Source organism: Aptenodytes forsteri, unplaced genomic scaffold (genome assembly GCF_000699145.1).
Source record: "Aptenodytes forsteri isolate BGI_AS27 unplaced genomic scaffold, ASM69914v1 Scaffold164, whole genome shotgun sequence".
NCBI classification, from domain to species: Eukaryota; Metazoa; Chordata; class Aves; order Sphenisciformes; family Spheniscidae; genus Aptenodytes; species Aptenodytes forsteri.
This window is the reverse complement of record NW_008795527.1, coordinates 4,061,087-4,075,517: the sequence shown is the minus strand read 5'-3', so window position 1 is coordinate 4,075,517 and position 14,431 is coordinate 4,061,087. Positions and strand designations below refer to the sequence as shown.

Genomic DNA, 14,431 nt, shown 5'->3' with positions numbered 1-14,431 from the left:
GACATTCCCAGCCAGCTCAATTCCCATGCAAAAACCCATGATTCTGTATTAGAAAAGTGAACATATACAGAAAAAAGAAAGAAAAAAAAAAAAAGGGGGGGGGGGGAGAAAATCAAAAGCTTTATAAACTGGTCATCAGTGATGCATGATTAACTCAGCAGTAATCTACACGCTCACCACACTGAACTAACACTGCAAACCAGGCTTCTAAGGCAGGTCCTTCTCCGCATCCACATACTTTAATGCAATGGCTGAACTGAATTGCATTTGACATTCCTGAATTATATCAAAGCAGATTTTCAGGCAAAATATTAAATCACTGCAGCATGCTGGGCAAGTCTCATCTCAGCTGCGTGCGTGAGTTTTCCCTCTGCTCCCACTGCCTCTGCTGAGTAGGTAATAATGATACCTACATCCTCCGTAAAGTGATTTGGAATTTACTGATGAAAAGCACTTCAAAATCTAGGCACCAATTGCATGTACCTCAGGTTGCCTCTGTGATCATCTGGGAGAAGATTTCTCCCACTAAGAAAAATATTAAGTTTAAAAGCAGAAACATTTTTCAACCAATCAATCCTCTTGATGGTAGAACAGTCCTTGATGGGTAACGAATTGGTTCATGTTTTCAGATAATCCTCAATAATTAGTCAAAACTTATTACTCCCCCATCTTTCCTGTTTTCACACCAACAACTGCTATCAATGAAAAAGTTTTTCCATCAGAAAACTCCAGGCTGGGGTAAGATGGTTTTAATCAGGGTTCTTTTATACCTGCTAAGTAAATGTGATGATCAGCAATCATTCTGAAATCAGTCAGACTAATGCTAAACTTGTAACAATGCTGGGGGCATCTCCAGGCAGGTATGAATTTACACTGCATTAGCTACATTTGTTTTGCATCCCTGCTGAACAACATACACAAAACTTTATAAACAGAATATTGCTTTCTGTATCTAGAGGTTCAATTCACCAGAGCACTGAGAAATTCAGAGGTCAGAAGAAAGCACTGAAATTCAGTAGAAAGTACTGAAATTTAAGGTTAGATTCACAGGACAGTGAGGATGCCGAGTGTTCACATGAGATACTGGTGCTAGAAACCTGGTGTGCTTTGAACTCACAGCTGTGTGGACAAGCACTATTATGAAGCTCACACGAAACCAATAAATTCCCCGTGGGCCCACCCTAAGCCGTGAGAAACGACATTAAAAAAAAAGCAAAATTCTGATCTTTGATCGCTTGTTGAATGTTCTCTTAAAGAATAGAACATACTCTATTATTGGCTTTTTTATGATGAATTTGACTGTACTATCTTCTGGCAGCAGACACTGTCACTGAAAGGCAGAGAATCTTGTAGGTGGTTTATCATAAAAATAATGTTTAAAAGTCTTGAAAATAAAAGAATAGGGTGTATGAGGCAGAAGCTGGGCTTCATGGGCATAGACACTCATTTAAAACAAAGTAAATATATATTTTAATATATATTTATATATATTTTTAATATATAAAAATAAATAGGTACGGTGCTGGAGAAAGAGTTTTAAGGTTGTTTTAGTTCTGAGTCGCATATTGTTTAGGTCTATAATTCCTTCTGTAGAAAGCTGGGATTTTGTCAGAAAAACACAGAAAGCTTAGTAAGTAAAACAAAATCTAGGAAGTTAGACAAGGCACTGCATAACTGTAAAAAAAAAAACCCATAATGGAAACGACATGCATACACATTCTGTTTGATTTCAGTATTTTAGAATAAGCTAGTGGAAAAACAGAGCCAATAACAGGATGATATTTTTCACTGAAAGAGAGTTGTAGACTAGGGATTGGTAGAGCTGAGAGTTTTATGAGAAAAAAATTTAAGGAGGAAGGTGCATCCAGGCACAAGTAATGTACCCAGAACAACTAAAAAAAAAAAAAACAAAACCACAAAATAGCTCAAAGAGAAAAGCAAGATCAGAGGAGGAGGCAGTGTTTGCAAACAGCAGTGATAGAGATAATTTTGCAGAAAAGTGCAGAACCTTGTAAGTAAATGTATGGAATTTTGGCCAGATATTGATTGTGGAGGGAGGGTGGAGCATTCAAAGGGAATAAGAGGGGGTGGTTCACAATTAGAGCAGAAATCTCTTGATAGCTATCGCCAGGCAGATAAAACTGAGATGAAAGGTTCGCTGGATTCAGACTGTGGAAAGGAGGATATGTTTGGCAGAGAACTGGAAGAATCAGCTACAGGGAAAGAAAAAGGAAGAAAAAATTATCTTGAGTAGTTGTGAACCTGTGAATGGGAAATAGTGATTCCTTTGGTACTGAGAGGTGAGAGAGAAGGGATTTAGGCTAGATCATGTGCACTACCTGCAATAATCAGGGGATGATAGTACAGGCAGAAGGAGAGTCGAGCCTGAATGTAAGCGCTCAAGGCAGCAAGGTCAGCTTGAGCATCATTCAGCAACACTTATAAAAGAGGATGTTCAGGGTAAAACCCAGTCTGGGACCTAGAAGTCATTGGCACACAACTCTGTGGGAAACAGTGGATCTACTGCATGCTTCAGTGTTAAAGTAAGAGTAGAGAAATGCAGGAAGCAACTTGGCTGCCTAGTAAAAGTGTGCCAGGAGCACAGGATGGCCCTCAGCTCAGAGGCATGGACGAGGGCCCACCCTCAGTCTTGTGACATATCTGACATTGCATGGATGCCATGGGTACCTCTGGGCACCTCAAATGGCACTAGAGATATAATTAGGCACCTAAATTGCTCCTTAGATGTGTATGCAATAAAATACATCTGAGAGGACAACTTGACTTTTATTTAGAACTCATTCTTCTGTATAAGTAGAGTGCTTTACAAAGGAAAATAAATAGCATGACCTACCTGACAAACTATGAAATTAAAACATGGATTTGCCATGTTCATATAATAGGACAGAAGTGGAACTGGTGTCAGAGCTTCTAACCTCTTGTCATGCTACTTAAGCTAAATGATGACAAATATTACACAGGTGCAGAAAAGTGTTAATAGTGAAGGTAAGCTTCCTTTCAGTGGAAAGAGCAAAAGCTGTACTGAGGGTGATTTGAAGTGGCTCCTGCAAGGACTGGATGGTCTTCCTCACTGTGTCTGAAATGACAGCAGAGGAGCGATTAAGATTAACAAGTGGACAGGACAATAAGAAGGGACTGAAAGTGGCCCTTGGGGTGGGAGTAAAGAGCTGAAGCTCAAGACAGAGACCAGGACCTCCACAGCAAATTAATCTGGCACAATAACACTGAACAATAACACTGGCCTCAAAGGAATATCTAGATAATTGCAAGCAAAAGTTGGTGAGAATTCCTCACATTGAAGGGCTTACAAATTAAATAAGGAGGCCAAACTGCAAAAGGAAAGAAGTGCACAAAGCAAGGAAGAAGAAGCGTCCCTGGCTGTGTTTGTGCAGAGGAGCAAGTGTGCACACACCGTTTCACCAGAGCCTTACCTCCAGAGCTACGGCGCCATTTTTCCCTTGGTGGGGTACTTCGTAAGCCTCGATTTGCTGCTTTGTGAGTCGGGCCAGCTTCTCCGCAAGCTCACGCCAGTATTTGCCAAGCTTGACAGCTGAAGTCAAAATGATGGTGTCCTGGGTAAGACGTGCCACTAATCCCTGGCAATCTATTTTTAAAAGTGCCTGCAACAATCATTTTCATTAGTGTTCCTTCACCAATAATTACAAACAGAACATTATCATTTGTTTTTATAGCATTATTCTGCATTTCTAAGCAGACAGGAAGGCTTTTTCTTTATTTTGTGTTCTTATAAATACGTAACGTTTTTTCCTACAAAAAGGTGTTGCCAACAGTTTCATAGGAAAACTGCCCACGAGCTTAAGAAAAAATTAAGCTGGCATTCAGCTGCTTCAGCGTTCCAGTGTCACATGGATCCTGCCAAGCTTACAGATCCTGAAGGAAAAATGTGCTTCACCAACAAAAATATTTGGGACATCAAATTTAGCTTCTTAAAAGTATGACATGAAGCTTAAAAATGAAGTTAGAGCACTATTATACTAAGGGGTGGTCCCTCGTCTACTGCTTTTCCGGAAAATCATTGATTACATTAGCCAGCACCTTTTGATTTACTCCTCCCACAGAACTGATAATTCCACAGAACTGATAATTTGCTGACCATTAAGCAGAAATGCAAGCATAAAACTCTTCCCTCCCCCGTGCCAAATGAGCTTTTAATAACAAGCAAATTAAAATGGTTTCAGGAGTGAAACCCTGAAATGCAGATATGTTGCATTCTCCTTTCTTTATTTGTTTGGATAACAGCTAATGAGAAAAAAAGGTGTTGTTTTTTCTTCTCCTCAGCAAAAGTTCCACTGACAGCACCTTTTGATTTACTCCTCCCACAGAACTGATAATTCCACAGAACTGATAATTTGCTGACCATTAAGCAGAAATGCAAGCATAAAACTCTTCCCTCCCCCGTGCCAAATGAGCTTTTAATAACAAGCAAATTAAAATGGTTTCAGGAGTGAAACCCTGAAATGCAGATATGTTGCATTCTCCTTTCTTTATTAGTTTGGATAACAGCTAATGACAAAAAGAGGTGTTGTTTTTTCTTCTCCTCAGCAAAAATGTTCCACTGAAAATGTTCACTTTTTCAGTGAAAGATCAAGAACAAAATCCAGAAGTTTTCCTTGGTTTTTAGATACTGATTTTCAATAAAATATCAAGCACTTCTGCAGAAATCAGACATTTGTGTGACTTAATTGTAAAACATTTTTCCATTAAAATCCTCATTGCAAACAGTAGAACTCTTGGTAGGCAAAATATTTGTCTAATGTAACTAACCAGAAAATACTCAACACAGATCCCAAACTCTTTCATACTAGTGCCTCTATAGAAGGAAATACTGAAGTCACAGTAGTGAGAAGCAGACTATAGTGTACAGTACCAAATCCCCCTATACTTTGGCAAAGTGGAGATAAAGTTGTTCAGTTTGCCTTTGCTCTGATAATCAAGAACCCTATTAAACATAAAAATAGGAGATTAATTGAAAGAAATAACGAGTAAGTTCTACCCAAAAGTGCCATGGATGATATCTAGCTTTAAGTCTAGCTTTACAAAGACAGGGACCTGCATTGGCACTTCATAGCTCAAAATCATATACATCTCAACAAAATGGGACATCTTGTTAATCTAATTATGCCCCACCTTCTGCCTGTTCTGTAACGAACTCTTTGTTTCACTGTATTCAATTAAAAGTTTGGATCATTTTCACCTTTAACTCCCCCCCCTTAACCCCCCCCCCCCCCCTTTTTGTACAGAGACACGGCAGACTAAACTGTACTTCATACTTGCTCAGTTTTATTCCACACAGTTCAATGCAGTCTTAAGAACTGTAAGTGGCCACTGCTACCAAAATTTTCTGAATCCTGCTGAAATTGCTGTCAGCACTTCAAAGGGTAGAGTAGTTATGAGAAGTAAACCCTGTTAAGGTTTGCAATTCAGGATAGTCAAAAGGTTTTAGATGAAAGGCTACAATGTGACTTTTTAAACACCCATTTTTATAATACTTTATTTTCATATGAGGAATTTAATTCTCTTCTGTCCCGAAATAGGCTGGTAGACTTTTCAGTCAGAGCCAAGGACAGTATTGAGTAACCATTAATTCCAAATTAATTTGTGCACAGATCTGTAAGTAAACTAAGATGGTTAACAATGCAACCTATTACCTGGAAGCATTTAGAATAAAACCACTTTTGATTCACATGTAGCAGTATTGAATCACATAGAAGTTGTCCAGTGGCTTACAAATGAGGACCATGAAAATATGTGCTGAAATACTTGCAATATTGTCCTTAGGTCACTACAACATTGACTATAAAGTTGTCATGTGTGGATAGAAAAACTTGTCTTCAACATGTGTATTGGGATTTCCTCGCTTTAAAAGTATGAAGCAAACTTAGACATGCACCTTAGGGTACACAAAATATATAAATAATGGAGTTTCTACACTATAAGGTTACTAAATACTTCACAATGGGAATGTGAATTGCTCAGGGAAGCAATTTACCTTGATGACTTCCATGACAAAAGACAAAATTATTTCAATCATGGCCATTTAAAAACAAAAAAAAAATCAACTCAGTCAACCAACTAAATGAGCAAGGTTCCTGAAACATTTACAGAACACTGTTTAGAATGAATTCATCGAAGTATTATTCTTCATGAAAGGCTGGATGTATTTTCCATCTATAGGTGTCTACAAGTTTTAGTAATGAGTTCAGGTTTGTAAAGATTCCCACAAGGGTGCAAGACCATGTTTTCTTGTTCACACATTACTACCGAGTAGTTTCTTGGCAATCCATTCCCAATAACCAAGTTAGTTCATGCAATACTTACAACAATGAGCTCATAAAGAAATAGTCTTTTTTTTTTGTTAGCATGGCAGTCTTCCTTCATCCTCTTCACAACATGCGCAACTCTCTCTGATTCTTTATCAGCGTGTGCCTCATTAAAGTCATCCAAAGACATGTGTGAATATCCTAGTACCTCAGCCAAAGCTCTCCAGTCATAAACACTCTCTGATACTGTCGACAGAACTACTGAGTAGATGTAAGTCAGTTTTTTGAATGGCAATGCAATTTGTTCAACAAGATTCCTGGTTGTTAGCTCACTATCAGCAGTGTCCATAGCTTGTTCTTTGGAAATCACTTTTACATTTTTGCAATGTACAAGACCAATCTTTTTTCTGAGAACTCCTACATACCACTCTTTTATTTTAGTTTGTCCAATGGCTTTTACTTTATCTTCACCAAGAATTGCTATTGTGTCCCCTTTAAAATATTCTAGCAAATAGTCAATCTTATTTTGACGCAACACAGTTTTCAAAGCCACTCCATAAGTATTAACACTCAAAGTTTTATCTTGAAACTTTGGATATTTAACTGTTGGTATTAAAAGCAAAGGTGCAGACTTGATTTCTTTGCGGTTTTGTAAGCGCTTTGGCCTATTGATAATTCCACTTAATTTTGGAGCTGGATCAGGAGTTGTAACATGGAACTGCGTTACTTGGCTACTTTTTAAGACTTTAATCTGAACGAGGAAAACAAAGAAATGCATCTCCCGACATCCAAGCATGGAAAACAGGAATTGTTGGCGGACCATTTCACCAGTTTTCAGCTCCTCCTCTTTAATATTTTTGCTTTGGTCTTCCATCTTCACTTCAAAATCTGGATCACAGGATACCAAAGAAATGTTTAGATCTTGTGGCTTTTCAAGCAGAAATGTATGTTTTCCCCACAGCTGAAACACAACAGGAGGCATATTTTTCCCCCCCTTTCTAATATCACAAATTGTGAGTTTTCCTGGAATGTAGTTATGACCAAAAACTGTAAAAACTGCTGTAAAAGTTGGATGAATATATTTGGGACCATAAATTCCAACTGAGATTGTTCTTTGAACATAGTCCCAGACATTAGTTGCTGGAGGCTGGATTTTGTTTGCTTGTACGGCAATCACTGCATACATCACGTGACTTAGGTCCCTTAGCTTCACTTGTATTGTATCTTGATAAGTGTAGCAATTCTCTAGCTTCTTAAAAGGCCCTTCTTTATCGAGGCTATAAAAACACACAATATCACTCATAACTTGGCTGAGTGGATCATTCTTCACTTTAGCCGCAACTTTCACCTCTAGGAAAATGGCTTCCCTCGTGTTGAGGTTGCTCAGCGTAAGTTCTATCAGAGGACTTACGGTGATAGACAGCTCATTGTTAAACGACGATGGAGGGTTAAGGATAGCCTTTAAACCAACTTCTTGGAATTCCCCAGGTAATACATGACCCACAGGGACATGAATGTTGATATCCGAGTCAGGTAGCTGTACTGAACCTCCTTCATGATTCAGTTTACAAACTACATGAATGTCTGTAGCTTGCGTTTGTGCCCATCCAGGACTATGGCTCATGGCTTCTAAATCTAGGCAAGATCGGGTGAGTTGTCGGTGACTCAACCAAGCCATCTTGTAGGCTTCACGGTCATTTTGAAGCCATGTCACATCTGAAGGTATAGTTTTTTGAGGTGTTGTCTTGTGAGGATTAAATCTTTGGTTATCAACAATATCCAGAAAGTCAGAGACACTCTTGGATCGTCCAGATCTTCTTGCTGAAGTCTTTCTTAGAAGACAGTCAATATCTAGCTCATCACCTGAGGAAGCCAAAGAATCCCTGTTGCTAGAAACTTTAGAGAACAAATAGGGTTTTTCTTTTAAGATCGAAAGGTATTTATTATTTTTATTTCTATTTGAAGCAGCTATGTCATGTACGAAAGGGTTGGAGGCTGACAGTTCATTCCAGAAAGGATTAGTCTTGGAAACAGCGTGGGCATGTTTGAATACACCAGGCCAGTCAATATCCAAATCCAATTTACTTTCATTGACACCTGTTTAAAAGAAAAAACAGAAGCATTTCCTAAAGCACAGAGACTTGAGACATTCCATTCATTTCCAACTAATAGTCTGTTAAGCTAACAGGTGACTAAATTTATTCTCCTAAAATACATATAGATCATTTATATCTTTCTCCTTAAGGTTTTTAAAGAGTATCAATATTGATTTCTAAGTAGCATTAAGAATCTGTTAAGAGAAAGAGTGCTAACAAATTAGTGCTGAAGGATGTAAAGCATCTTCTGCAAGGTGCTGATGGTTATCAACTCCTATGACTCCTAATTGGCATCTAGTATGCTAAGGTCCCACAAGGTGTAAACCCTTATATTCCAGTAATCTTTGGCCTCTTACAAAATGTCATGGATTTCTTTCCTTTGTGTCTAACTCTTTGTAAAGAATAAACAACTATTGTTTCATTTTTCAAACACTGTAGACAGTACAGATAAATGTATTATTCAGGATTCCTTTTCATACTAGTGCACTGCATTTACTTAATAACAGCACTCTTTCTTACAATTTATCTCAGTGTGTGTGGAATTTGTTATACTAGCTTTCCATTAAAAAAATTCATTGGTATAATTTATGAGGTCTTGCACAATTTGAAATTTGGAGAGAAATATTTTTGCGGCTACTAATTTTTCTGAGATTGCATTTAAATAGACAAATAGGGTTGTATAAGTGATATTTCAATATGCTTTCTAATAAAAATACTCATTATTAACAGTAAAGTCTATTTGTTCTGAAAACAAGATGTACTTATATTTTATATTAATAACTGTTCACAGAAGCTGGTTTATAGGTTGATTAAGACTCACACTTCTTGCAACAAATAGAGTATCTGCAACTTTTTGTGCTAAGGGTTTCTATTACTTCAGTTTGCTATTATTTTTCTATATGCAGAACTTATACCATCCCCTTTTTGTACATCCTTGTAAAGAATTTTAATTTTAGATGGAAAATTCAGCATTTCTATTCTTTCAGCATATCTATATCCTTCATTATTACACTTTCCATAGTACCTTCCATCTCCAAAGTTACTAATTATTGCTCAATTGCAAGAATGACAGTGCCTTCAGCAACAAAAAGAAAAAAAAAGAAAATTGAAATCTTAGTACTTTTTGTTTAATTTGTCATGAATTGTGACAAAAAGCCAAAACCATGAATTTTTTCCACAGTTCCAGAAAAATCCCAATTTGGAAGACCCAAAGTGGAATTTACCTGCTTCCCAGCTGCCCATCTGCAAAGCTCTAGCATTGTCTTGACAAGAGCCTTCCAGGTGAGCTGCCAGGGGGAGTGAGCCCAGGGGCAGCCTCTTCCCCCTCGGCCACCCAGCCTTGGCCAGGGCCACCAGACGGGGCTGTGCTGCTCAAGCACCAGCTGAAAAGTCCTTTTGTTTCTGCCCGCAGGCCAAAAGCTTTCCTTGTGCTGTGGTGCTATTGCAGTCAGATCATTATTCTCTATTAAAAATAAATTCATTAATCCCAAAAGAAACGTTAGGGGTTTTGTTTGTTTATTTCCCCATCCTAAAGGGCATGTTTCTACAGGAAAAGTCTGAGCAGAGCACTCTGGCAGAGCCTGAGTCATTGGGCTGGATGCTTTCTCATGCCGAAGTAACATCACAGATTACTGGGGTGCAGGAGGTCAGCAAGGAAATAATTCCTGCTCACACAAGTGCCAGGCTCGCCATTACTCACACCTGCTACTGGGGAAAAAGCTAAGAGAATGCCTACCTTGTGGAGGGGAATATTTTCTTAACTTTTGGGTTAAAAAAGCAATGAGATTAAATCAACTTTGCTGACACTACAGTTTTTAAACTGGACTAACTCCAAAATTACCTTGCCTTCCTGGTTCTTAAAAAGCTTAATTAATGTAGTTTGGCTAAGAACTCCCTCTTCTCTTCCCCGTCTCAACCCCCAGTAAACATACCCTAAATAGCATTTATTCGTGTAAGGTTAATGATTCCAGCTTTTCCTCCCAACCTACTTGACCCATGTTTGCTATGGCAGGGGACAGAGGACTTCTCTTATATGCCAGTAAGTTTCTCCTAGGGGACCTTGTGACAACACCTTGTGTTCTGACTCCAGGGACATCTACAATGGCCTGAGTAGTGCAAAACACAATATAAAACCCCCACAAATTAAAAAAAAAAAAACAACAACCCAACATGTACAGGGGTTTACGGAGTAGCTATAGCTCTTAACAATATTGAGAGTTTTGCAGAAATAATACAGACTTTAGGTGGAGACCCTTAGTACAGAAAATATCAGAAGAGACTTACTGTAGCTGGCTGAAGGTGTCCGGTCATCCACATCAATCAAAGTCCCCTCTGACCTGCTCCGTGGAATCTCTCCACTGGTTAGGGAATCTGTTCCACTACTGGAAGTGATCTCCTCCTAGGAAACAGTTAAACATATAAAACATCAGCAAGTATGCAATTTGAAAAAGGGGAAACTGTTGAAGAATAATGGAGCTTTGATCCTGTGCTGTGACACAAATGAAAAAAAAGTGAAGTTGTGGTTTATGAGTAAATTTATGGAGTCTGCCCAAGAGCATCACAATCCTGAGTGAGTCTTACTATCTAATTTGTAGCAAAAACACCAGATGCTACAGCTGCAGTACAATACAGTACCCCAGTCCACAGTGAAGTCCAACAATTCACATAATTGAATGTCTTGAAATTAGAATTAAGCCAATTGTACAAAAACTTCTGTTCAGAAGGTCTTGAACAAAAACTTTCTTAAAAAAATAATCCCAATTCCTGTGTTCATATAAGTTTGACTAGAATCATTAAAGAGGAGGAGCTATATCTGTTCCTTCCTTTGCTGACTAATATAAAATATTTCCAACCCTTTCTGCTTTATTATTCTTCCTATGCTCTTCCCTGAGTGAACATCAGGTCAGATTTTCCTTTTATTCTGTACAAGAATGACTTAAAGTACCCTTCTGCAGGGCCCGTGCCAGCACAGCACAGCCCAAGAGAGGACGGTCAGGTCTCTCCTGTTCCTTGTTCTGGCTACAAGAACTTCTGCTTGGTTTTGACACAGTTTGCACATGGAGTGGGCCACACAAGAGCTATAAACCAGATGCTGTGGTTGAAAGAGAGTCAACAGCAAACCTATCACAAGGGCAGGGCAGGAAGGGCATCGCTCCGAGGCAAGCAACAGGAGAATGAACCTCTCAAGGTACCACTGCTTAATGCTATTTTCAGCTGCCCAGAAAGAGGAGTTGCAGGACTTCAAAGGAGTGTTGGGTGCCCTATGTGCCGAAGTTACTGTGTCCCTGAAACAGAAACTGGAGGAAATACAATCTTCTAGACCTTTTTGTGCAGGAGTGCTCATTAAATTAGTGCTGTAAACCAAGAGATAATGTAGTGACTTTCCCAGAACCCACTCACCGATCCTATACGTAGTGGGGTATAAATATAATGCTGATGGGCAATAGATACATTAAGACATATGGTTAAAAAGAAAAGAAAACAAAAAACAAAAAAAAAAAAAAACAAGGGGAGGGTGGGGAGAGAAAAGGTAAAAAAGACAGAAGGTTTTTTTGGTCCATCCACAGAGTACAATAGTCAGCTTTGTTCAGGAGTCTGAAATACCGCAGCCTGTTACTTCTGCAGTGGCAACTGCAGCCTAAGCAGATCTCATTCTTCATGTTTAAAATGGAAAAAAAAGATGCATTGGGCCTGGTTTTACTGTGGCTGTAAGAAAAAGGAATTTTCAGTTACAGTTCTAGTAGGTGAGTTATGGGAAAAAGGAAGCATACCTTATATCAAAGCATTACTGAATAGAAACTGGAAGCTGGCTGTCTGTTTCCATTGCACAATGCCATGGTTTAAGACATCTTTTTTTTCCACTGCAAATGTAAATTAGTACTTTTTGTTCTTCCCACAAGAGCTACCTTCAGCTACTGGCAATCTGTTCAGGTGCTGATTTGCACTCAGGCAGGACGCAAGGCTGAGGTCAGGCTAAGCCTGACTGTCACCCAGCCGCTCTGCTATCACGGGACTGTATGGATTTTCAGGTTCCTTTGTTACCAGAAATCTCAGATGTTGGCCTTAGAAGTCCTGATTTCAGATAGTAGTGAAAGCTAGCCTCCAAGACTAATACTTTGTGGCTTCTGCTATTAATACCCCACCAGAACCAAATTGGAAACTAAAATGCCTCCTTAATCCCAACACCATAATTCCAAGATCTGACATCCCACACCTGTATAAAAATATCACTGTTCTTTCTGTCTCTGATAAGAGACAGTATCTTCGATAAAGTGTACGGATTCCTTCAAAGGAAATAAATTTTGCTTTGCTGCTGCATCTCAAAATGTTGAAAATCTGAACACATTGTATAAACATGCAAGATTTTTGTCTCGGGCTTCTACTTCAGGGACTGGAGAGGTTTAATCACACCAGTGTAAGGTATCCATAGTCTAAAATCCCAATAAATGTACAAAAAGAAAGTCTACTTTTTACAATACCAGTGTATTTGTTGCCAGCACTAATCTCTGACTGATGACTTATTGATCAATTGACATATGAATCTAAGAACAGTTCTTTAAATAGTTAAAACTCCCACAGTCATTTCAGTAGCTGTATAAAGTGGGAAGCAGTACGTAAGGATGAGGAAAGAGCACAAGAGTGCAAGTAGATGCATAGGGGCTAAAATAGGAAACCCATGGGGAAGGGGGAGGGAGAGAGAAAGAGAAAGAAAAACAATCTCTTTACACAGTGGGAGTATACTGACAGAGGCATGACAACAAGGTTGCATATAGAGGTTTTATAAATGCTAAGAATTTCTGCAAATAGAATAAGCCATTTCCTAAAAGTTCCTTCTGGGAACTCCTTAAAACCTTCACCGCTAGCCTGGCACAAAGACAGAAAAGGCGGATACTGAAAAGGAAAACCACTTTCAAAAATAAGTCATGGCCCACCCCCGCCTCCAAAAGCATTCCTTAGTATTAGAGCATGATGAGAGAGCCCTTGTGATTTAGGCATGTCTTCAGGCCAGCTAAGAAGAGGATGAGAGAAGGCGGGAGGATATAAACATTCCTGGGCAAAAGATGACCACGTTTGGTCAGCGTGTCAAGGGATGTGGGAAATGAGGGGACAAGCTGTACACATGCCATCGGGCACCGGGCAATGTGCCTCCTGAACAGAGTTACACAAGCTGACGCCAGGGTTGGGTCCCATCTCTCCTGTGTTCCAGCCTTAGTGCTGGGAATGCATAAATCCCCAGTGCCTTTGTATGAGACTAGGAGAATAAGAAAACCCAGTGCTCCCCCTTTTCCATGGTGCATTCTGTGATAACATAGCATCCCGCATGAAACTTTTGATAGGACAAACCTATTCATTAGGAACTTACCTGGACACATCCGGAAGAACGATCATCCACAAGAGAAGAGGGATCAATGCATGTGGGATATAAAGCCATGGTGATCAGTGGCGAAAGGGAAAAGTATGATACCCTTTTGCTGCAAAAAGAGGGAATTTTGTATAGGAAGAATCAGAAGCTAAGCTTTTCATTTGCTGTAGCTACTGAGTAAGAAAGATGTAAACTGACAAGTGCTTAATGGTGCAAAGAATTGTTTGACTGATGGTATGTCAGCTCACAGTGTGAAGTGAGCAGGGAATGAAGAAGTGAAGAGCTACGGAGGTGACCAGTGAGTGAACCTGAGTGACTGCTGAGAGATGTGGCATTTTTCTGTATGAGGGCAAGAAACAGTTTGCCAGGGGCACTCTGCTGTTCAAGCCTGGAGTGCATTGCTTGACCCATAAGGGCAGGGGACTCAGGACCCGGAGTGCTGCTGGCAGGCACGTTGCAGCACTATTACAGAGCAAAAAAAACACATTAGGATGAAGAAGAAAACCTCAGGTAGAAAGTTCAGTTTCACAGAAGTCAGGAGACAGATTTGCTGCAAATGGTATTTTTGCTGCATGTGATGCCTCTAGAAATCTCTTCCAGGTCTTTTAAAATTCAAGTGCACTTTTTTTTTCCTTTCCAGTCTCTCTACCAAAGAAAACATGTCCTGCTGT

At 39.3% G+C, this 14,431-nt stretch overlaps 1 protein-coding gene across 1 annotated transcript in view; it reads right to left on the bottom strand.

Moving 5' to 3' along the window:
- MACC1 (MACC1, MET transcriptional regulator) overlaps positions 1 to 13,829 on the bottom strand; it is a 16,328-nt gene extending 2,499 nt beyond the window's left edge. The window contains exons 1-4 of the mRNA XM_009282088.1: positions 13,761 to 13,829; positions 10,682 to 10,796; positions 6,361 to 8,399; positions 3,453 to 3,641 (exon numbers count right to left, since the gene is read on the bottom strand). Of these exons, the coding sequence (XP_009280363.1) occupies positions 3,453 to 3,641; positions 6,361 to 8,399; positions 10,682 to 10,796; positions 13,761 to 13,829 (2,412 nt within the window). The remainder of the gene's footprint in view (positions 1 to 3,452; positions 3,642 to 6,360; positions 8,400 to 10,681; positions 10,797 to 13,760) is intronic.
- Between the last annotated feature and the right edge of the window lie 602 nt (positions 13,830 to 14,431).